General features: G+C 40.7%; 1 protein-coding gene across 4 annotated transcripts in view; it reads right to left on the bottom strand.

Moving 5' to 3' along the window:
- The window catches only part of LRBA (LPS responsive beige-like anchor protein), a 360,426-nt gene that overhangs the window by 235,883 nt on the left and 101,618 nt on the right, over window positions 1–22,925 (bottom strand). For all 4 annotated transcript variants that reach the window (XM_081021326.1, XM_081021329.1, XM_081021328.1 and 1 more), the window contains exon 35: window positions 9,050–9,114. In XM_081021326.1, the coding sequence (XP_080877452.1) occupies window positions 9,050–9,114 (65 nt within the window). The remainder of the gene's footprint in view (window positions 1–9,049; window positions 9,115–22,925) is intronic.

Below are 22,925 nucleotides of genomic sequence, written 5' to 3'. Positions count from 1 at the left end.
TTTAAACCCCTTTTCTCACCTGCTGTGGTCCTGAGGATAAACCTTCGTCTGAAGTTGGGTTTCCATTTAACTTAAAGGGTAAGTTTGACTCCAATTTGCATACATTACTTTAGAGTAGAGTGGGTCCTTCCACTGAAATGAATGGCTAAATGAATGGTGACTACCATGCATGCAACAGAATGATTCTCATATTGAAACAAACACAGAACTTTCTATCAGGCATTGATTGAAATCACCACTAATACTACACACTATTGATGAATCTTAATATTTAAAGCTAAAATACACCTCTACCAATACAGTACATAAAAAACTTAGTTAGTTATGAAGCTCAATTTGATAATAAGCAAGAACAGTTAACCAAATGTAGGCTATACATAAAAACTGAGCCCATATTCCACTGATATTCTTTTAAGAAAGGATGGTAGCTGAAAATGGAATCAGTGCAAATGTATGGAAACCACAGGCAAACAGCACCATGATTTTCTGGCACAGGCTTACTTTACTGACAACCAGTACTCGAAGTTTCCTAGATAATACTGAAGCTGAATTAGCTGTCTCTGGTTTTCATTTTAAATATCGAAAACATTAACTCTTTTCTGTTTAAAGATGCTGACATGCCCTTGCAAAACCTTAACACTACAATCTGATACTTAAAGCACTTTACTGATACAGGCCTCATTGAAGTGAGCTGGACTTACATTAGCTGAAAAGCAAGAGCCTTAGTCATCTGCAAATCACCTGAGATTTTCTATTAAGTTTACTAACGCAGATGTTCCCAATTTGCACAAAGATATTTAAATGCATGCAGAGATGATCAAACAGAACTCAAAGCAATAAAAGCCAAACTTCTAAAAATATACTTTGTTTTATAGGTGAACATTTTAACACAGAATGTAAAATCTCTATGTGATCTTCAAAACACTAGCTGAATTATTCTCCCTATCCTTTCAGGACACCCCAAGATATCATTTGTATTTTCATCACATCCTTAACATTGTTTGATGTTGTTCTCAGTTATGTATTGTGGTTTTATCTAGCATGTTCTTAAAACAATTCCTATTATGAATCCAGAACATTAAAACGAATTTGTTAATTGTAAGAACATAGTTTTCTATTAGACGTAGACCATCATACACATAAAAAAAAAACACATACAAGACAAAACTGTGGTCTTGAGGGTTTTTTAAAAATTGTTTTTCAGTATCAGTGAGGGTTCTACACTTGACATTTCCAGAAATGAAAACTGGGGAAATGTTACCCCAGTTTTCTCCTCATAATCCTTTTAAGTAACTTGGAAAAAGTCATTATTTTAATTGGTGTCAATAAAAGGACTTTTTAATACTATTTTGAACTTAGTATAAAATACATGCTCTTTCATTCTAACAATGAATGATATACATTTGGTTGTGAAATTTTAAGTGTTGTATTCCCCTGAATATTTCAAAAATGCACCCATATAAAAGTTACAGATACAATTACTTATTGTTGAAATAGTATCACCATCAACTCACATAGTGCAAAATCAGATTCCCTGTCTGACGGAACTGACAACTTAAATTCTGACAAAAGTTGGTGTGGAAAGATAGGAGAAAGGGCATAGCCAGGGAGGCATACAACTGTTACACATACTCAAAGCATTGTTGCAATAGGGGATGAAAGTAGAAGGGTTAAGCCAAAGGCTTAGTGGAAGAAGCGGGTTTTGAGAAGAGAGATGATTTAGGAGTTCTGGGCAGAAAATGAGGACCAGCAAGAGATAATAAGGTAGCAAGCTGGTAGGATTGTGGATGTGGGGGGAGTTATAGTAGGAATATAATTGCATTTAAGGATATTTTATATAGGCAGGTAAAAAAAGGCAGATAATTAACAGATGAATGATTCTTTAACTGGTTGATTGCAACCATGATTTAGTAATCTATCTATAAGTGTAGAGTCATGATTCAGGTAGGTAGCCATGTTAGTCTGACGCAGTCGAAATAAATAAAAAACTGTCCAGTAGCACCTTAGAGACCAACTAAGTTTGTTCTGGGTCTAAGCTTTCGTGTGCATGAAGTGTGCATGCATGAAGTGTGCATGCACACGAAAGCTTAGACCCAGAACAAACTTAGTTGGTCTCTAAGGTGCTACTGGACAATTTTTTTATGTAGAGTCATGATCTTTGACTTGTATGAGTATCCAGTGGAATAGCCTTGGCCCATCTGTTGCCCTCCAAGTATTTTTGGACTACATTTCCTAGTAGTACCAAAACATCTGGAGGGCAACAGGTTGGCAAAAGCTGCAATAAAATTGGCCTATTTTTCCAATTCAGAACTGATACTTCAGTCACATAAATTGTAAATACACAAAAGTTTATAACTGAAGTAAGAATAATAAATTTGTGGGGGGGGGAATTTGCAATATGGTGCAAAGTAGAGCGTAAGTGGTGAACAGTGGAATGAAAAACAGATAAATATTGTTCAGTATCTGTACATGAATATCCTGTCCAGTCATATATAAGAGAAAAGCAGCTGGTGTTAACTGTAGAAGAGGGGCCTGTTAAAAAAAATATATGTTCTTAATATTTATTAAGGTTCTCAAATGTACAAAGCATGCTTCAATCTTAATAGTTAACTTTACATGCTTTAAGGAAAGAAGCCCATCATTGTAACATACAGAATAAATCTTTCCCTACAACTCTGAATTTTGAGAACTAAAGTACACATATTGGGTAGCAGTGCTAAGGACTAGCTTCCAAGTTTATGTATTTCTGACCTGCCTTCACCTCATTCATATCGTTATGACCTTGGCCCTTGATGAACGCATTATTAGTTTAGATAGCACAGTGCTCTTAATACACTGAGGAACCAGTGTTCTGTTCTGTCTGGGCAAGGTGCGTATCATTAACAAGTCCATTGCTGAAGCTGTTAGGTTTCCCTATTAACAGCTGAGCTATGTTGAAGCTGTTTTCTTTTTAAGCAAGTTGTTGGGCGGGGGAAAGAATCAAAAGCAAATGTATTTTAATGTAGATTACAGAACCCTATAAATTACACTAATAATTTATGCCCTATAGCAAGCAAATGGTCTGGATCCCAGGAAACGTCAACAGAATGAAAGCAGCCGCAAACACAGTTCCCTAAATACTCAAACAAGATTTCTACCACATGGTCTTGCACCACCAGCTGCCCTGGGGGAGGGTGGAACAGGAGAGAAAGGAAGCCAGGTGAAGATAACACTAGGCTCTTGCTCCAGCTGCACAGGCTTCGTTTTGTTTTAACGTGCATGATTTATCCACTGCATTTTATAAATGCTATGAGCAGCTTCAAGGTCTCCAGTGGAAAGGCAGGATTTAAATCTAATAAATAAATAAAATATAACTGTATGTACTACGTGACTAAAATATAATCATATGTACATTCTACAGCAGTTCACATACTTTTGCAAGAGGTGGGAGGATGTATTTGGATTTATTTTCGTTTTTCTCCTCCAGCACAAGATTCAACAGCCTTCAAGTGACCAGAGCGCACTCCTTCATCACCAGTCATGCTCCTATCTGCTGGCAGCCATGAGGTAAAGGTAAAGGGACCCCTGACCATTAGGTCCAGTCGTGGCCGACTCTGGGGTTGCAGCGTCATCTCACTTTATTGGCCAAGAGAGCCGGCATACAGTTTCCGGGTCATGTGGCCAGCATGACTAAGCCGCTTCTGGCGAACCAGAGCAGCACACGGAAACGCCGTTTACCTTCCTGCCAGAGTGGTACCTATTTATCTACTTACACTTTGATGTGCTTTCGAACTGCTAGGTTGGCAGGAACAGGGATCGAGTAATGGGAGCTCCCCCCTTCGCGGGGATTCGAACCGCCGACCTTCTGATCAGCAAGCCCTAGGCTCTGTTGTTTAACCCACAGCACCACCCGCGTCTCGGCAGCCATGAGAGAGGCACCTAAATGCTATCCTAACACCCGCTCCTGCTATCAACATATGGAGGGTGGTGGTGGAAAAAGGTAGTTTAGGGCTGTGTGTTACATAAATGAACATACGGCAAGCACCCCCTATAGTATATGCAATTATTCCTTTTGAAATGCTGATATTTGAAATATTAATACTATACTGTGTTAGATGAAAATATTATATATTCAAATTAACACCATATATTGCTAATTGCTCGCTCTCTGTACACAGCTGAGTTCACAAAATGCAAATGCTGTCCAACAGTGACAATTAGATATGAAACAGCATGAGGCATTTAATTTACCAGATATGTTAAAATATTAGAAATGACCCTAAATTGAAGCATTCTGTCCAAACTGTGCCTTTTCTCATATTAACTGCTACTGCTATCTGAATCCACAAAAGGGAGATTCTCGTTGCAAAATAGGAACCGAGTTTTTTGCTTTACCTCTTAGGATGCATTTGAAAAACCAAGGGGGGTTAATGTCTTTGAACCTCATGGCTATGTAGAGATTGCAGGATAAAATGTAACTGGCTATGTCTTCAATTTCACTATCTCCAGGGATTAATATGAACCAGGGTTCACCCATGGAATTTGTGCAAAGTACTTAATCTCAAACATCTGAAATTACGGAGTGAGAAGACTGGTAGTTCAGAGGATATGGCTTCAGTTTCAGGAAGCCTCAAACCCCAAAACTCTAATTTTATAAATTAAGAACTATATTCAAACAGGCACAATCTGAAACTGTTAAGTATGGCCGTTATATCTGTTCTCTAACTCTGCATTATAGCTTCTTATAAATCCCTTGAAGTTAAAAATACCTTTCAGTGAACACTTTCCAGTGCTTGCCTCAAGCAATAATGCATTATCATTGCATAATTTGTTCAATCAAACAGAGTTTGCGAAACATTATCAAAAGCTCCAAAATTATGGGAAATTTAACAATGAACATCACTAACCTTTCTAACTGCCCGGATTTCACTATACTGTTAACTTTGTATACCCACTTTATCCCTCTTTGTAGAGACTTTTAAACTATGTGATGGAAAAAAAACATGTTGGAATTAAACCCATCAGCCTCTCTAGGTCTTTGTGTACACTTACTCTCCCACAATATTTCATCTATCGGCAAGCTTCCTATTGCATTGAGAAAGTAGCTTTAAACCAGAAGCAACTCGTATTGTCTTGAACAGCTGACTCTGCATTTTACCAAAGTGGCTAAAGCACTCTGAGGAGAACAGCCAGAGTTTACTACTTGACTTAGGATGAAAGTGCTAATCACTAAGAAGGAGGGAGTAGCTAATCTCTCTGCTAATAAAGATTACTTTGGATTTAGAGTTCACCAAGTCTTCATTTAAAATTTACATTATAGTGGATGTTTCTCTAACTCTACTAAGAGAGACTAAATAGGTGTATTTCTCTTTTCCAATCATTAAGTGCTTTATTCATTTTCTATATCACTATGGTTACTACTTCTGGTGCGATTATTATGTATTTTTGAATTACTTAGGAAATATATACAATTCTACTGAATTTAAGTGCACGCCAAAGTTAATGTTTCTGCCATGATCTGTCATTTTCTATAACACATTTTGTATTAAGGAACTGAACTGAAAAGTATGAACATCTAGGCTTACTCTGAAATTTATTATAACAAAAATCCTTTTGATAAAGGTGCTTATGTACCGACCACCCAGCACACCTGCAGCCACCCTGTCAGACCTGCTGGAGGTGGTGGCGGGCTGGGCCTTGGAGTTCCCAAACCTACTGGTTTTGGGAGACTTCAACGTCCATGCCGATGCCGCTCCCTCCTCACAGGCTCTGGACCTACTGACTTCCATGGCAACACTAGGGCTCTCCCAGTTTGTTTTGGGCCCCACTCATCAAGCAGGCCACACGCTGGATCTGATCTTTGGGGCTGGCATAGATGTGATCATGCTCCCCGCTGTGGAAGTGCCATGGTCTGATCACTACGTTCTGAAAGCCAAGATTGACTTCCCGCTCCTCCCCGGCTCGGGTGGCGAACCTATTTGGGCTCATCCGCGAAAACTGATGGATCCTGATAGATTCCGACAAGCCTTGCGGAACCCTGCTCCTCCTGGCTACTCATTAGATGACCTTGTTGAGGACTGGAATAACCGGCTCTTGGCAGCTATTGATGAGATCGCACCTAAGCACCCTCTGCGACCCCGTCGAAACCGGGCTCCTTGGTTTACTGAGGAGCTCCGGAAAATGAAGCAGGATCTCAGACGGCTAGAGCGAGTATGGCGACGGACTCGTGACGGAGCCTCAAGAACATCTTATAGGATGCTTATGAAAGCCTATGAGATGGCTATGAAAGCTGCTAAGAAATCTTACTTTGCAGCTTCCATTGCATCCGCTAGCTCTCGCCCGGCACAACTTTTTAGAATAATTAGGTCAATAACGTCCTTAGGAGGACAACCAAATTTAAGCACAAATTCGACCCACAGCTGTGAGGCATTCGCGAGCTTTTTTGCGGAGAAAGTCCTGTTGCTCCGCCGTGACCTCCCTGCCAATTTAGATACAGTGACTGAACTGGAGGCCCCTCGACTGACTTCAGGTCCAGTGTTGGACCATTTCGATCGGATACTCCCTACTGTTGTAGATAGATTCCTCCAAGTTGGTAGGCCCACCACCTGCCTCCTTGATCCGTGCCCGTCTTGGCTGATTAGGGAGTGTCCAGATGTTGCGCGGACCCCCCTGGTTGAAATTATCAATTTGTCCCTTGACACGGGGACATTCCCAGGGGAACTGAAGGAAGCAGTGGTGTGTCCACTCTTAAACAAAACTTCATTAGATCCCTTAGACCTATCCAATTACCGCCCAGTTTCAAATCTTCCATACCTGGGTAAGGTAATTGAGAGAGCGGTTGCTGAACAGCTTGGTAGGTTTCTGGAGGAAACATCGGCATTAGATCCATTTCAGTCCGGTTTCCGTCCTGGTTTTGGGACGGAGACGGCTCTGGTTGCCCTAACAGATGATCTCCGTAGACAACTGGATCGAGGTGGGTCAGGACTGCTGATCCTTTTAGATTTGTCAGCAGCCTTTGACATGGTCGATCATGATCTTCTGGACCACCGCCTCGCAGATGTGGGGATACAGGGCATAGCCCGTAACTGGTTGTGCTCTTTTATCTCTGGTCGGGGACAGAGGGTGGCACTAGGGAGGGAAATGTCGTCACGCCACTCCTTGGTGTGTGGAGTGCCGCAGGGCGCAATTCTCTCCCCGATGCTTTTTAACATCTTTATGCGCCCCCTTGCCCAGATTATCCGGAGCTTTGGGCTGGGCTGTCACCAATATGCTGATGACACTCAGCTCTATCTGCTGATGGATGGCCACACCGACTCGGCCCCGAACACACTGACCAGATGCTTGGAAGCTGTGGCTAGATGGTTTCGTGGGAGCCGATTGAAACTAAATCCTTCGAAGACAGAGGTCCTATGGCTAGGTCGGGATGGCATGGGGATGAGGGACCAACTCCCTTCTCTTGCGGGGGCCCAATAAGTGCCATTGCCTTCCGTTAAGAGTTTGGGTATAATCCTTGACGCCTCCCTTTCCATGGAGGCGCAAGTTACAGCAACAGCCAAGGCGACATTTTTCCACCTTCGCCGCATCAAGCAGTTGGTCCCTTACCTTTCCCGCCCCGACCTGGCCACAGTGATCCATGCGACGGTCATCTCCAGGCTTGACTACTGTAATTCGCTCTACGCGGGGCTGCCCTTGAAGCTGACCCAGAAACTCCAGAGGGTGCAGAATGCTGCAGCGAGGCTCCTCACGGGGTCTCTGCCATGGGAGCATATTCACCCAGTGCTTTTCAAGCTGCACTGGCTCCCGGTGGAGTACAGGGTCAGATTTAAGGTGCTGCTTTTGACCTTTAAAGCCCTTCACGGCCTAGGACCCTCGTACGTACGGGACCGCCTCTCCTGGTATGCCCCACGGAGAGCCTCAAGGTCCATAAATAGCAACACCCTAGTGGTCCCGGGCCCTAAGGAAGTTAGATTGGCTTCAACCAGAGCCAGGGCCTTTTCAACTCTGGCTCCGGCCTGGTGGAACGCTCTGCCTCATGAGACCAGGGCCCTGCAGGATCTGATTTCTTTCCACAGGGCCTGTAAGACAGAGTTGTTCCACCTGGCCTTTGGCTTCGAGCCAATTTGATTCCCTCCCTCCCTCTCTTTCTTTTTTCTTTTCCTTCTCCTCCTGCGATGAGGCTACATTTTAATATTTTAATGTTCCATTATTTTAATGTTGTATTTTATTTTTGTTTTTAAGTTGTAATCATTCATCTTGTTTTTATTATTGCTTGTAAGCCGCTCTGAGCCCGGCCTTGGCTGGGGAGGGCGGGCTATAAATAAAAAATTATTATTATTATTATTATTATTATTATTATTATGCAAAAATCAGTTGGTATATTTATGTATTGCATTCATATACCACCTTTCTGCCACAGCACCCAATGTAATATATACAGTACACTTGCTTTTTTCTATTTTATTTTTTTTAAAAATGCCTGAAGTGGTCAATTTGAGAAATTTCACATGCATACACGTAACTAACGAGACTTTTAAATCAGTGATCTGAGACCCCACAACAGTGCTCTATAACTTGCGCTCCAACAAGTCAAACACAAGCAACCAGCATGTATTGGGTCTGCCAAGTAGTTGACATTCCTTCGAATAACCAGTAGAAACAGGAAGTTTCAGCTTGCTGGTCACAAACTGTGCAGGTCTGCCATAGGCACACTATATCAATATGACTACAGATAAGAGAAAATGCCAAACCACAACAGAATATGGGAGCAAGCCTGTGCCGGGGAGGGCGGGGGGGTGGTACACTTGCCCTGAGATGCATTTTTGTTTGAGTTATTATAACAAGACTCCCTCCCCAGGTTCAGACAACCTCTGCATAGACCTGTACAGGAGATTTAGTGGCTGAATCAGGTTCACAAAGTACAATATTTCTAAAGGAATGCAAATGTACGCTACCAAATCCAAAACATTTTACTTGTAGACAAAGAACTTCATAAGTCAGCAACAGAAATTAATCAGAATTTGCTCAATATGAAGAATGTTGATTATAGAAATTAATATAACTAGGAAGTTACCTTCCTTCGTTGACAAGCTCAATGAAAGCTAGGCCAGCATTCTTCTGTATTGAGTTCTGCCACTCCTACAATGCAAAAGTGAAAAAGGAAATTAAAAGAACAAATTTACATTAATTAAACCAGTGGAAACAGTTATAGTGAAAGTTAAGATGGTGACACAAGATATTAAAATTTTAACTCAAAATTTATATATACACTTTAATTTTAAAAAGGACTGGTTGTGCTGGCTAGGTACAGTGGTACCTCGGGTTACATACACTTCAGGTTACATACGCTTCAGGTTACAGACTCCGCTAACCCGGAAATAGTGCTTCAGGTTAAGAACTTTGCTTCAGGATGAGAACAGAAATCGTGCTCCGGCGGCCCAGTAGCAGCAGGAGGCCCCATTAGCTAAAGTGGTGCTTCAGGTTAAGAACAGTTTCAGTTTAAGAACGGACCTCCGAAACGAATTAAGTACTTAACCCGAGGTACCACTGTATATTTATTTCATCCAGTACATGTATTGTTTGTACTGTAAACAAAGTCAGCTGATGAGCATGACCACATCTATCCAGATAACAAGAACCACCCAAAGTGCTATTCAAACTAAGCATTCAGCATATTGACTTCCTACTAGAAGGGTGAGAGAATACCAAGGTGAAAAGGTATTAAGCCTGTCATCACCACAGATGTAGGTTAGGCAAAAATATTTTTAATCTATTTTTAAAATACTTTTCTTTTTTTAATCAACAACCCACTTCAACTGATAAGGCCCCCAGAGTTGCTTACAGATTGGGGGGGGGGGATAGATCTCATAACAGCTCTTTGGTACGGAAACAGTTCAACTAGCCTGACTGCATGGCCATTGTTAAATGACAGAGGAAGAAGAGTCAAAAGTCTGCTGGTCTTTAGGCAGAGACTGTAGATGAGTCCTTCTTCCCCTCTGGGGCAACCCAAGGAAGCTTCATCACCAAGCACAGTTTTGATCTCAGGTTTCCTTAATCCAAGGCACCACACCTTATCAGCTCTCATCACAAACCTCTATATTTTATTAATACCAGCCAAGAGAGCTAGATTGCTGAACAAGGCCTTGGCACCTCAAAAAACAGTCCAATCAGCAACTGGCCCATTGCACTGCTACCATGGAAATACTGCAAAATAAATGAGGTATCCAACCCACAGGGTGTTTGGGGAGTTCCCTTGTGCCTTCCTCTATAGGCATGCCTCAATTTACAAAAAACAACAACATTTCTGAATAACTAGAAGCAGTTTTGTGTGGTGTTTGTTTGTTTTTTGCTCATAGGCCATAAAGCAATCAATCATAACTATGTATTTTTGTTGCTACAATTTTTTGGAGTATACAGTTGTATAACACAACAATGGGCACTAAAGTGATTGTTTATCCTGCCTAGATGTTTCTATTCTTTTGCCAACATGCCTCTTCACTTGTTTTAGCATTCCCTCACAAAATATTGGCAGGAGAAGTGTTGGAAGGTGGGGATATAAATGAAGAGCTATCATTTTCTCTAAATGACATCATGCACATGTTTTTGTCTTCAAACAATGGCTTTCACCTTGAATCACACTCAGTGTAGTGCTTCAGAACTTAATTACTGAAAACAGAAATTGCCCAAACTGAAAAGCAAAGATATTTATATTGGTTTTTTTCCAGCTTAACTCTCTCTATCACAGACAAAGATCAGAGAAAATATTAGTCTAAACAAATTTTTTTAAGCCACAGGTGAACACTCCCTTAAGCGTGCTTTAATAGCTTGGCGGGGGAGGGGGGCAAAATGTAACAACCAATGTCTTTCATGTTTAATGCAATGTTTCAACACAGCACATATATCCTGTACTGCAATTACATTCTCAAAGCTGACTGCATTGTTATGTCAAGATCTTTGTTATCCTTCTCCCAAAGGTGCTGATGAAAAACATGTTAAAAGCCTCAGAGTCGACCACTAATGTAGCTGAATAACTGGAGAATACATTTCAGCACTTTCAAAAGGAAGGACTGCAAGAGGAGATCGACCAAGTCAATAATTTCATACCTGCTGTAAGCTGATCTTAATCGACTACTACTTCCTATGCCTATAAAATCTACTGCTAATGTACATGATCATAATTACTGCGCAGTCTATAGTGAATCTATAGTAAATACTTAAGCACTGACAAAAATGCAAGTAGCTATGAGATATAAATTGCCTTAAAGTGCTGAACAGAACTTTGCATGGGGCAAAGGAGGACCATGGATGGCAGTAGAGAGATCTAGAGGGTATGTTCTTCAGCTTAGGGTCCTTGAGATCATTTTTTGGGAACTGGAGGTGGAAATTAAGAATCTGAAATGCAGCAGACAGAAGGCATTGTTCTCTTGATGAGCAAGGGTAGAAGGCCAGGAGTCTACTATTTTTACAGGGTCTGATCTGTCCAGAAATGTCATCCTTTCTGCCAATTTCAGAGGCCAATGTTAAACACTCCTATCATCTGCTCCGATGTAGGCTCTAAGGCCTGAACATACACAGTTCCAGGTATTCAATAAGCTAGGTTCAAGGCTTAGAGCATGGGTAGGCAAACTAAGGCCCAATCGCCTTCTTAGGTTCTTCTTAGCTGCCTGTGGACAGTCCAGGAATCAGCGTCCGGGAATCAGCATGTTTTTACATTTGTAGAATATGTTCATTTATTTAAAATGCATCTCTGTGTTATTTGTGGGGCACAGGAATTCGTTCATTTCCCCCCTTAAAATATAGTCCGGCCCCAGTGGACTGGCCCCCTGCTGAAAAAGTTTGCTGACCCCTGGCTTAGAGTAAAGGGCCCCATCAGTATGGTCACATCACAGCCCAAGTCAATTCACACGTTGCATTTTCAAATCAGTAGCTCCTTCCTGATGCATTTTAGATCCAGTTCCTCCAGATCCACCTCAAGATACAACTCTTTCAGCTCCAGCAACTGACTTTATAAAATCTGGACTGAAAAACATACCCCCTCAAGATATTGATTCAGGTACAGTTGCTTACTGTCTCAGCCAGGTCCTGACACTTAAGTGTTCCTCCACTTACATGGACTCAGGGATAAATAAATGGGTACAGGCAGTGCTTTTTTTTTTTTTTGCTTTTTTTTTTGTTAAAAAAATGTTTAGGTGTACTCTCGTTTTGACTCAAGAAAATCACCATTTTATAGTTCAAATTTTGAAAAATAAATACAGTAAATGGACAAAAGTACAGTGGTACCTCGGGTTAAGTACTTATTTCGTTCTGGAGGTCTGTTCTTAACCTGAAACTGTTCTTAACCTGAAGCACCACTTTAGCTAATGGGGCCTCCTGCTGCCGCCGCACCGCTGCTGCACGATTTCTGTTCTCATCCTGAAGCAAGTTCTTAACCCAAGGTACTATTTCTGGGTTAGTGGAGTCTGTAACCTGAAGCGTATGTAACCTGAGGTACCACTGTACAAAGATTCACAAAATGTTTAGGGCTATGCGTACCCCTGCATATCCCCAGAAAAAAAGCACTGGGTACAGATACTTCAAAAGTATTTGAAGTTCCAAAGCTACTTTCAGAGCGCCCCTAGGGAAACTCCAAATGTCATGCTAATTGTAGTGTTCAGCATCTGTACCAACTTGCAGATGACACCAGACCAGTGGGCGGGGGGGTTAGACAATTATGCCACTGAAGACAGAATTAGGATTCAAGACAGAGTTAACAGATTGGAGAACTGGGCCCAAACTAACAAAATGAATTTCAACAGGGAAAAATGTAAGGATCTATGCACGGGGAGAAATAACCCATCGTGCAAATCTAAGGTGGGGACAAGTGGACTGGCAATGCTACATGTGAAAAGGATCTAGGGGTCTTAGTAAACCACAAGCTTAACATGAGTCAACAGTATGAGATAGCAACAAAAAAAAGAGGGGGGGAATAAGCTAATAGTATTCTACGCTGCATCAACAGAAGTATAGTATGCTGATAAAAGGGAGTAATAGTACTGCTCTATTCTGCCCTGGTCAGACCACACCTGGAATACTGTGTCTAGTTCTTGGTGCCACAATTGACAAGTTGGAACATGTGCAGGTGAGGGTGACCAAAATGATCAAGAGTATGGAAGCCAAGCCTTATGAGGAACGGTTGAGGGAATTAGTTATGATTCAAGTTCAAGTAAAGAAAAGGAGAGTCTGATTAAACACAGGAATAACTTTCTGACCGCAAGAGCTATACGAACAGTGGAAAAGAGGTGATGGACTCTCCTTCCTTGGAGGTTTTCAAGTAGAGATTGGATGGCCATCTCTCTGCTTGAGACTCCTGCATTGCAGAGGATTGGGCTAGATGACTCTTGTAGTCCCTTCCAACTCTAAAATTTTATGATTCTATAATTTTATGACAGAAGGGTAGATTTTGGCACAGCGTTTGGAGAAATGTGTTGACATGAAAAGGAAAGTTTGGCAATTGAACCAATCACCTCGAGGGGTAGTGGGCTTGGTGGAGATGCTCTAGCCCTGCATTTCTTGCAACAAGCAGAGCATTGGAAAGGATGGCCTACTGCAGGATCCCCTCCAGTTTTATTATTTATGGTATACGAGAAGGGACAGTATGTATGAGTTCAGTTTTGTCAATTATGCAGCTGAACAACTTTGCACAGATGAGGCATTAAGCACTTCAAGATTTTTTGGAAATTTATAAGAAAAGAGATTTTTAATATAAAAACATAGCAGTCTGTAAAAAAAACCCCAAAACCCTGCTCTGGGAAAGCAAGCTTAGCCAGGCAACATTATCCACCTGATCAATACAGATGGAGATGGTATTATTTTGATAAGGTGCAATAGAAGTTGCTCTAAGTCCACCCATCTACAAGCTCTCAACAGATGATCATCATTAAACCTCTATCAAGCATCTATGTATTGAATTGTACAAATGTGTTCTATTAGTACGTGGTCTGACTATTTCGCAACACTAGTACTCAAGACAAATGGCAGCTGCTGCCCTCTGAGGTCTGAAGTCAAGTCTTTAGGGAATCTCAAAGCCCAAATGGAAAAAAACAAGGGCTGTTCATTAGAGGCTGCTCCAGGCTAAAACTTTCAAGGCTGCCATTAGAACTATATAGAGGCTAATTATTTTTATAAGGCTAAAAAAAAAACACTACACATTGTGTTCCGATATAAGCAGAAAGTACTTTTTGTTCCATTACATTTGAAAACTATTGCTCTTGTCATCAAAACAAAGGCAGTAAGGAACCAAGATTTTAAAGCCACATTACACTAGTTAAAGAATTAAATTTACCAAAGCCAAAAATGAGCTTTATGATGTTTACTTTTATTTCATATGAAATAGTCCAAGAAACTGGCACAATCCAATGTGTGTCCTGCCTTTTGAGACTTGAGAAGGGGAAGATTTGGTATAACACTGGAAAACGGAAACGCCATGGAAATTATGTGTAAATCTGACACTTAATGTAGATTCAGGTTCTATTCAGTGCCTGAAAGTGTTAAGCACTAGGGTTTTTTTGGGGGGGGGGGCACTCAGATCAAGACAAAGAAGCAAGGAAAGAAACAATAATAACACCCCCTCCCAAGGAAGGGGAGTTCTGGTAATGGATAAATTTGTTCATGGTCAAATCCAGACCATAGCCAAAAAAACTGATCCATAACCATTTGTAAAAATTGCATTAAGACTCTATCAATGCAGATTAAATAATTATTAGAATAATTAGCTCTACAAGTCCATTTAGAGAAAGGCTATTACAGCTTTATTCCTTATAGGAAAAACAACATTTGAAAACAACTATGCTAACTCAGTTAAAGGAAGGAAAATGCAAAGAAAACAGATTGAGAATGATTTATATGAATGCATAGTGCTGAAGTTAATTACAACTAACCCAATAAAATAGTGCCTTTATTATTGTACAGCAAGTAATAGCCTTAGACACAGAAAGCAGAGCTCTTTCTACTCTTTTTCGTATGCTCAGTCCCACAGCACACTACATTAAGAATTAAATAAGTTGTAAATATGCCATACAGAAACAGCAGTTTTTAACTAAAAGCAGAAGACTCCCCTGCTGTTTAACCAGTCTGTGTATTCCACTCCGAGCAGGCTTCCTATAAACTGGTGTTATATTGTTGTGCAGTAAATACCTGAAATTACCTTATAACGAGAATTTAATTTTAATACTTAAATAGAGAATTCAAGGCCACAATGAACTTTTGTAGACACAAACTGCAGAGGTACTACTTTTATCTTTCAAAAGAAATCAGCACTAATTTCATACTGCCATACCATGTATTGATAAAATTATCGTGTTTTAAATACTAACTTCATTCCTTCCAGCATAAAGTTTTCTTTCAAAGCCATATGGTGCGTATGTTTGTAAAACATACCTATATAGCAGGCTCACAAAATTCAATATTTATTTATTTCACAAGATTTATACATTGCTTTATCATAATAAAACCTCAAAGCAGTTTACAAAAAGAATAAAACATAATTGTCATTAAAAACCCAGTTAAAGGCATTCAAAACTAAATAATTATATCAAGGACAAGCTAAAAACCAGATTAAAAAACATGTTAATATTCTCCACATGCCACAGGATTTTCAACCACTTGTGGTACAGTACAGTGGTCTTAGCTAGGACCTCTGAACAAAAATATATTTTGCTGATGGCATGAGTCATTGGGTAAGCATCACATCAAACATCCAAATGATTCAACCACAGGAACAACAATAACAAAAAATATATCTGGCCACCTGTCACATTGTTGGCACATCCTTGTGCACTCTAAAGAAAAATGTAAACACCTACTCTTATTCATTCATTATTCATTTAGGAAAATTTTTATACCACCTTTCACCTACAAGAACCCCCAACCCTGTTTATACAGTTAAAACAGAGATGCTAATATATGCAATAACAACAATAAAATAAAAAAGAAGCGAGAGCTAAAGACCAGAGCAACACTAAAACCATTTGTAACAGAAGGAAGAAAAGTCAATGTCATCTAAATGCCCAGAAACAAAAATCTCTCAATCTGTAACCTAAAGGCTAAAACGAAGGGAACTAGCTGAACAAATTCTGTATATTAATAGTCATCTCCTTCTCCAACTCTTGTGTAACTAAAACAGCAACATGCATGTACAAAAAGTAGGTATGAGTTGGAGGACCCAAACATTTGTAGTATATTTAAAAAGGAAGGGAAGGGGAAGATTCCCCCCCCCCAACAGTGTGTTCTGAGCAGGCTTAGTAGTATATGTAGTTACTATGAAGTACTGTAAGTAGAGCCCTGCTGAGTCAGGCCAAAAGCCAACTAGTTCAGCATCCTGTTCTCACAAAATAGCTAACCAGATGCCTATCGGAAACCTGCCAACAGGACCTGAGCACAAGAACACTCTTCCCTACTGTGGTTTCCAGCACTTGGTATACAGAAGCATACTTCCTCCAACTGTGGGGCTGAATGAAGAGAAAACTTGGGGGAGAGGAGTGGAATGTTATCCTGGGAAAAGCATGGCTTGCTGGCTGGCATTCTTGGTTTGGACCACTCCACACAGCAGTATTTTGCTGCAGCTCCTATATGTGAATATATAGTGTAGGGGAGGAGTAGTACCCCCGGTGTGACACACATCAAGCTCCTTCTGGGGTATTGTGTACACCTTTGGCCCTCACCGTGCACTCAGCTGTCACATGTGGCTCCAAGAAGCTGTCAGCATGCAACAGCAGCCGTACCCAGGAAACTGCTTCAACTGGCCAGCTAAACCAGGTGAGGGTAGCCAATGGGTCTCAAACCCTTGATGAGTTAGGGATTTCCCTTGAATGCAAATATAGGCTCCAGATGATTGAGTGGGCAAGACTAATAATGAATCCAATTGTCAAGAAGGGGGTTTCTGCACATGCTGTAGAGAGAGGGAAGTGAGGGACAGGTGGGGCTCACCAACCTGGAAAGACAGCCCATCTAGGAAAGGAAAACTCTTGATTCTAAACTGCTGCTGCCTTGTGGGATATCTTTGGGAGAAGAAAAGGGTAAGGAGTAAACCCTACACAAATCTGGAATGGAGTCCCTAAGATGGTTGGATCGCACCTTGTACATCTCCATCGGGCAACTCCTACAGCCAGGTTTTTTTCAGGGGGTACTCAGCGGTATGCAGTACCAGCACCTCTTTTTGTTGTTGTTAAAAGGTGTGGCACTTACTGTAACAACTTCGTGATGAGTAAAGGTAAAGGGACCCCTGACCATTAGGTCCAATCGCGGACGACTCTGGGGTTGCAGTGCTCATATCGCTCTATAGGCCGAGGGAGCCGGCGTACAGCTTCCGGGTCATGTGGCCAGCATGACTAAGCCACTTCTGGCGAACCAGAACAATGCACAGAAACGCCATTTACCTTCCCGCTGGAGCGGTACCTATTTATCTACTTGCACTTTGATGTGCTTTTGAAGTGCTAGGTTGGCAGGAGCAGGGACAAAGCAACAGGAGCTCACCCCATTGCGGGAATTCGAACTGCTGACCTGATCGGCAAGCCCTAGGCTCTGTGGTTTAACCCACAGCACCACCCGCGTCCCCTCATGATGAGTACCAGCACCTATTTTTCGGGGGTGGGGGAGCACTGCCTACAACCAAGCTGGTGCCAAATATATTGCTCTGCTTTCCTTTGGACCACATCAGCAAAACTGAGAGTGGGTAATTGTTGTCTGGGCAGCCCATAACCTCCATACACACCGCCCAGGCTTCTGCTCCAGAGAGATCAGCCCAGTGCTGCTAACACAGCAGTTGACTTCACCCCCAGAGACACACCACATTGTCTCTAGAGACAAACAGATGGCAACAGTGACCACCTGAGAGCAATCAGTAGGCAAATGAACCAAAGTAATTAACCACGCTTAGTATTAAAACTGGCATGAGAATCAAGTTGGCCAGACACCTCTTTTGAATTAAATATTAACTCCTCTGTTCAAAAACAAAACAAAAACTGGACGCCAAAAACTGAACACAAACATTCTGCTCTGAGTGCAACTAACGTTGGATATCATATCACTAATAAAGTTATGAGGGAAAATGTCCTCTCAACATCAGACACTGTAACTACAGTGCCTATTCACTCTTGCAAGGCCCAATTTAAACCTGCCACACAGCTTTCATTTGCCCATGCCAGTGCTCTGCACTGCCAGCTTCTAGTTTAAAATGGCACATACCATGTCTGCTGTCCCATATGTAAGCATCCTAAATAGGCCAGCAATCTGTGAGCCTGGCAGACACAATGGTAGCATGCTAAAGTTGAACATGTATAGGCTAGTGCATGTAGTAAGTACTTTTTAAACACAGCCATCTGTGTGGAAAGCCTACACAGGTAAGTGATTTATATGTTGCAGTATCAGGTTTAAAATCAAGCCTTGGTAGCAAGAAACTATCTAAATTGCCTCAAAATAACTGCTCCCACATTTATAATTGGTGTAAAAAGCACACAATTGCTACCACACTCTAGACTTTCTATCCTACGGCCAGTCAGCTTGAATCCATTCCCCTAGTCTAGCCCCTTTTTCCTAAGCTCTCAAATTAAAGAGAAAAGCTGTAAAACAGCAGGTTCTCAAATTAAAGCACACTTTATGTTCAGGGGTCTCCACACTTATAGGCTGACTTCCTGTCAGGAAGAGCTCTATTTCACTGCCTAGCCCAATCAGCAGGGAGCTCACAGAATTAAGTGCCAGTTGATATTACTTTGTTTTACATTTACCACCCATGAGAATATTGTTCAAAGATCCAGTTAGAAAACCAGCATGGTATCATCCTTCTGACTAGACTGCCAAACCACAGGGTGTGCTCTCTTAGCACAAAATTCACCTTAAATGGTTGGGTTTTTTAAGTCCTAGTGTGCGAATGAAGCAATAGGATGCCTTGAGGTTTGAGGGGGAGGACGGGGCCCTTGCTTCTGCAGCTAAATTATGACCTTTTAGTTCTTAACATCTGCAGTGGGATACTTTAACTTACAATTGCTCTGCTGTTTTGCCCCCGCCCCCATCAAATAAAACCCCTTACTGAAAATACTGAATTTATATATATTAGAATAATGCAATTTTTCAAGTGTGGTCACTAAAATAATTAAGGGAAATTGAAGCATGTGTGCGCACACCAAACAGCAGGACTACGTATCTGTAATTTATGTTAAAGTACTGCTTTGTTTTGCATATGTTCCTTCATATGTATAAGTGTTTCTGGTGTTCAAGAGATGGTCTCCAACATCCTTTAAGCATAGAGAGTCTTATCTTGAACACTACACAATGTTCAGACCAGTTAGGCTAGTCTAGAAAAATCTTCACTCTGATGAATCTAAATGTATGTTTCCTCCTCAGGATCAAAGTTTTCTCTTTTGGGGCATGGGGGTGGGAATATTCTGCAAGTTGGAAGAAGAAGCAAAGAGGCTGCATGTGCTTGGTGCCTCTATGTTTGATCAAGAAACTCTTTTGCACCTCCCAGCCCCCACTGGAGTGATTTTGACAGCACTGAGATTCCTACATTCCAATGTGAAACAGAGAGGAAGTTGTGCACACGTCACTACGATAATTCACTGTGAGTAATTATCTTTTTGGAATTCAAACATGAGAAGGAAAGGGCCCATCTGAATTTCCAAATCAGCGTCATTGCTTTATAAACATGGCATTTGTGTTCAACCTCCACAGACTTTCCCGGAATTCGAAGGCAGAGTTTATAATAAACCCTTTAAAAAACCAACACATTTAAATAAATTAGGGAGTTTTTATTTCCAGCTTGATACTCTGCTATGCCAGGTTGGGAACCTGCGGCCCTCCAATAATTGTTAGACTACAACTCCCATCTGTCCCAGCCAGCATGGTCAATGGTTAGAGATGATGGGAATTTAGTATAGCAACATCTGTAGGGTCACAGGTTCCCATTCCTGTCCTGTGTTGAAGAAACTGAACTCTGCTATTTTCCAAGTAAGTGGTTTAGCAGTGAAGGCAGAAACATACAGGAGCTCCCACATAGCAGTTATCCAAGTAAGTAAGTTACGACTTTGTAAAAGATTGTCTGTAGCATATAAAGGGAGAGGGAGGAGATGAGAATGGCATGTCCTGAATGCCCCATTTCAACAGCCCTCTTATTGGAAGCATTTCTCAGAGAAATCAATGACTTAAGTATGTATGATTGAGCAGGAGATGTGCCATGCACCAAACCCCACATAACGCACATAGCTTCTTGCTAAATAAGACTTTAAGTTACAAGAATTAGAAATTGTCCTTTTGCTACCACTTTTCATTTCTGGGTGAACATTCTAGTAACAAATCAGAACCATAGCCTAATCCTGGGTTTCTTTATTGATTTCTATGGACAGTTTCACTTTCAACCCAGGGATAATATAACATGGATTTTGCAATGTGAACCTTGAAATTAACTATCCAGACAAAGGAAATGCTTCTCAGAATGTTTATTCTCTACAGTTCGCAGTCACCTATGTTTTGAAAAGGTTTGGATGCTTGCCGCATGGGTCATACCCAAGATTTCAATGATGTGATTGTTACATGAAAGTTGCATATGGGTCCCCTTGAGTTGAGATCTTGTAAGCAATTAGGCTACTCAGATAAGTATAATAGATCACAAAAGCCTTGCCCTGAGTAAGTACCTTAGCTCAGGGGTCAGCAACCTTTTTCAGCCGTGGGCTGGTCCACCATCCCTCAGACCATGTGGTGGGCCGGACTATATTTTGGGGGGAGAAATGCACGAATTTCTGTGCCCCACAAATAACCCAGAGATGCATTTTAAATAAAAGGATGCATTCTACTCATGTAAAAACACGCTGATTACCGGACCGAGAAGGCGATTGGGCCGCATCCAGCCCCCAGGCCTTAGGTTGCCTAACCCTGCCTTAGCTTATCACTATGTTTCTTTTAAGTTACAGGTGTATCCACACCAAGTCATGGGCAATTTCAGAGGGAACCTGGGACACAGATTTTTCTAGGCAGCATGCCAGATAGTTAAGGTATTTTATTAGGAGTCACTTAAGTGCAGATTTCTGATTCCTTTTTGTGCATTAAGTAAGTTTTCATAATCCTGACTAGGATACAAGAATTTTTTATTTATTTTTTTAAAAAAATGGGTCTACTGGAGAAGGGATTTTACTTCTTATAGCTGAAAGCTGAGGGCTCATTCTAAATCAGATCATCTGAAGTAAAAATGCTGATCTTACATGAGAGTCCTATGACGATTTAGTGGTTCTTGCTCTTCCACCACCTATACAAAAGTCTTCTCTTTTGCAATTGTAAGAGTTACATAGAATTTTCACCTATTAATTCAAAGTAATCTGAAAATAACAGTTTTAATCCAAAGGAACAGGATACAGATAGGATGGCAGAACTCGCAGCCTTTTCTGGATGCGTCATATGCACCACCTGATATCCTCTCCAAGAAAAGGGTTTAAAATACAAATAGATGTGCAACATCGAACACAAATATTTTAGAGCAGAGAGTATTTTAAAAGACTGAATTTTAATAAGCTTCAGTACAATTAATTCAGAGAAATAGCTCAGTTAATAGATCTGATAAATAAATCATTGTGCACATGGGAATGTTCACTTACATGCACTTGAATCTGTATGTGCAGCCCTACAGAAATCAGCAGTGTTTTTACTCCAAATAGAATCTAACAATACCTTTATATAAGAATGGTGTACTACAGTAGCAAAGAAGTAGATCTACATACATTAAGGACATGATTCATTTAAAAGTAACACGATGCTGAGGATTTCATTCTTTTGGCTGTTTTAATTACTTGGACAGGAAGCTGGGCCCAGACTAGATGGTATTTCTAGTTTCAATGTACTATATGCATTTCTGATAAATGGGAAAAGAATAGATGACCTGGCAGAAGGCTCAGACAATAACATGTGATTTACAGGACATAAATGCAGCTACTATAAGATTTATCTGACAGCCCTCTACGATAGTGGACTGTTGAGTATCCGATGGAATGATTTCTAGTCTGGAAAGTCTACTACTGAGTAGCCATACACATTATTTATTTATTAGATGTTTTGGGTTGAAACCATTTTTAAATGATGCACTTCACAATGCTCAGCCATAAATTTAGCTTTAAACTCTGGAGGGGAGGTAGTGTTATTGGAATGTATGTCAGACTGAATTAGGATGAGCAACACAATGCTTTTATAAAGTGGCCTTGAATGCAACGCTGAGTCCTTCAAAAAATGATATTAATGTCAAATAAGCAGGAACACTGTTAATATTAAATGCAGAATTCCTTATGTTGCAATAGTTAGATATGAAGGTAAGTATTCAGTGTCAGAACTGAATGTCACTTTAAAAACTGCTTTAGGATGTTGGGTTATTTTTGTACATTCAGCTGGATTGCTAGGCAGAGCAAAGCAATACTATGTTAAACAACTCGAATTTTTGCCCTCCCGGGGAGGGGGGGGGGAGCTAAGACACTCCAAAGATACTGGTCAAACGTATGGCAGCAAAATACTGCTGAACAAAATGGATTTTTTATTGTACTACAATACAGAATAATCTTACAAGAGCCTCAACAAAAGTTGTAGTCTTGTCTTTTTTAATCCTTGTCAAAATAATGAACATTTTTTTCTCAAACCACAGGTATTTGGGAAATGATGTGTCAGACAAAGGCTAACAGTAAAGCAAGACTAATAAGTATGAGTAAATAAATTTTTGAGAGAATTACTGATTAATATTAGGTACATATCACAAAAGTATTAATCAAAGCAGAGATCTAATTTAGCATCATGTCCAACAAATTTGTAAAGTTTTAAATCATGCTTGCAGATGCTTATTTGTAACTACTTTGTATTATTTATGTGATTAAAAACTAGTTTTTGACCTGATCTTTCGATCTTTGGCACTCCTTCCTCTCCATCTCTTCTTAAAAAATTAATTAAACTTT

This window comes from Podarcis pityusensis (assembly GCF_964106645.2).
Source record: "Podarcis pityusensis genome assembly, chromosome: 9".
Taxonomy (NCBI): Eukaryota; Metazoa; Chordata; class Lepidosauria; order Squamata; family Lacertidae; genus Podarcis; species Podarcis pityusensis.
This window is presented reverse-complemented; position numbering and strand designations above follow the sequence as displayed.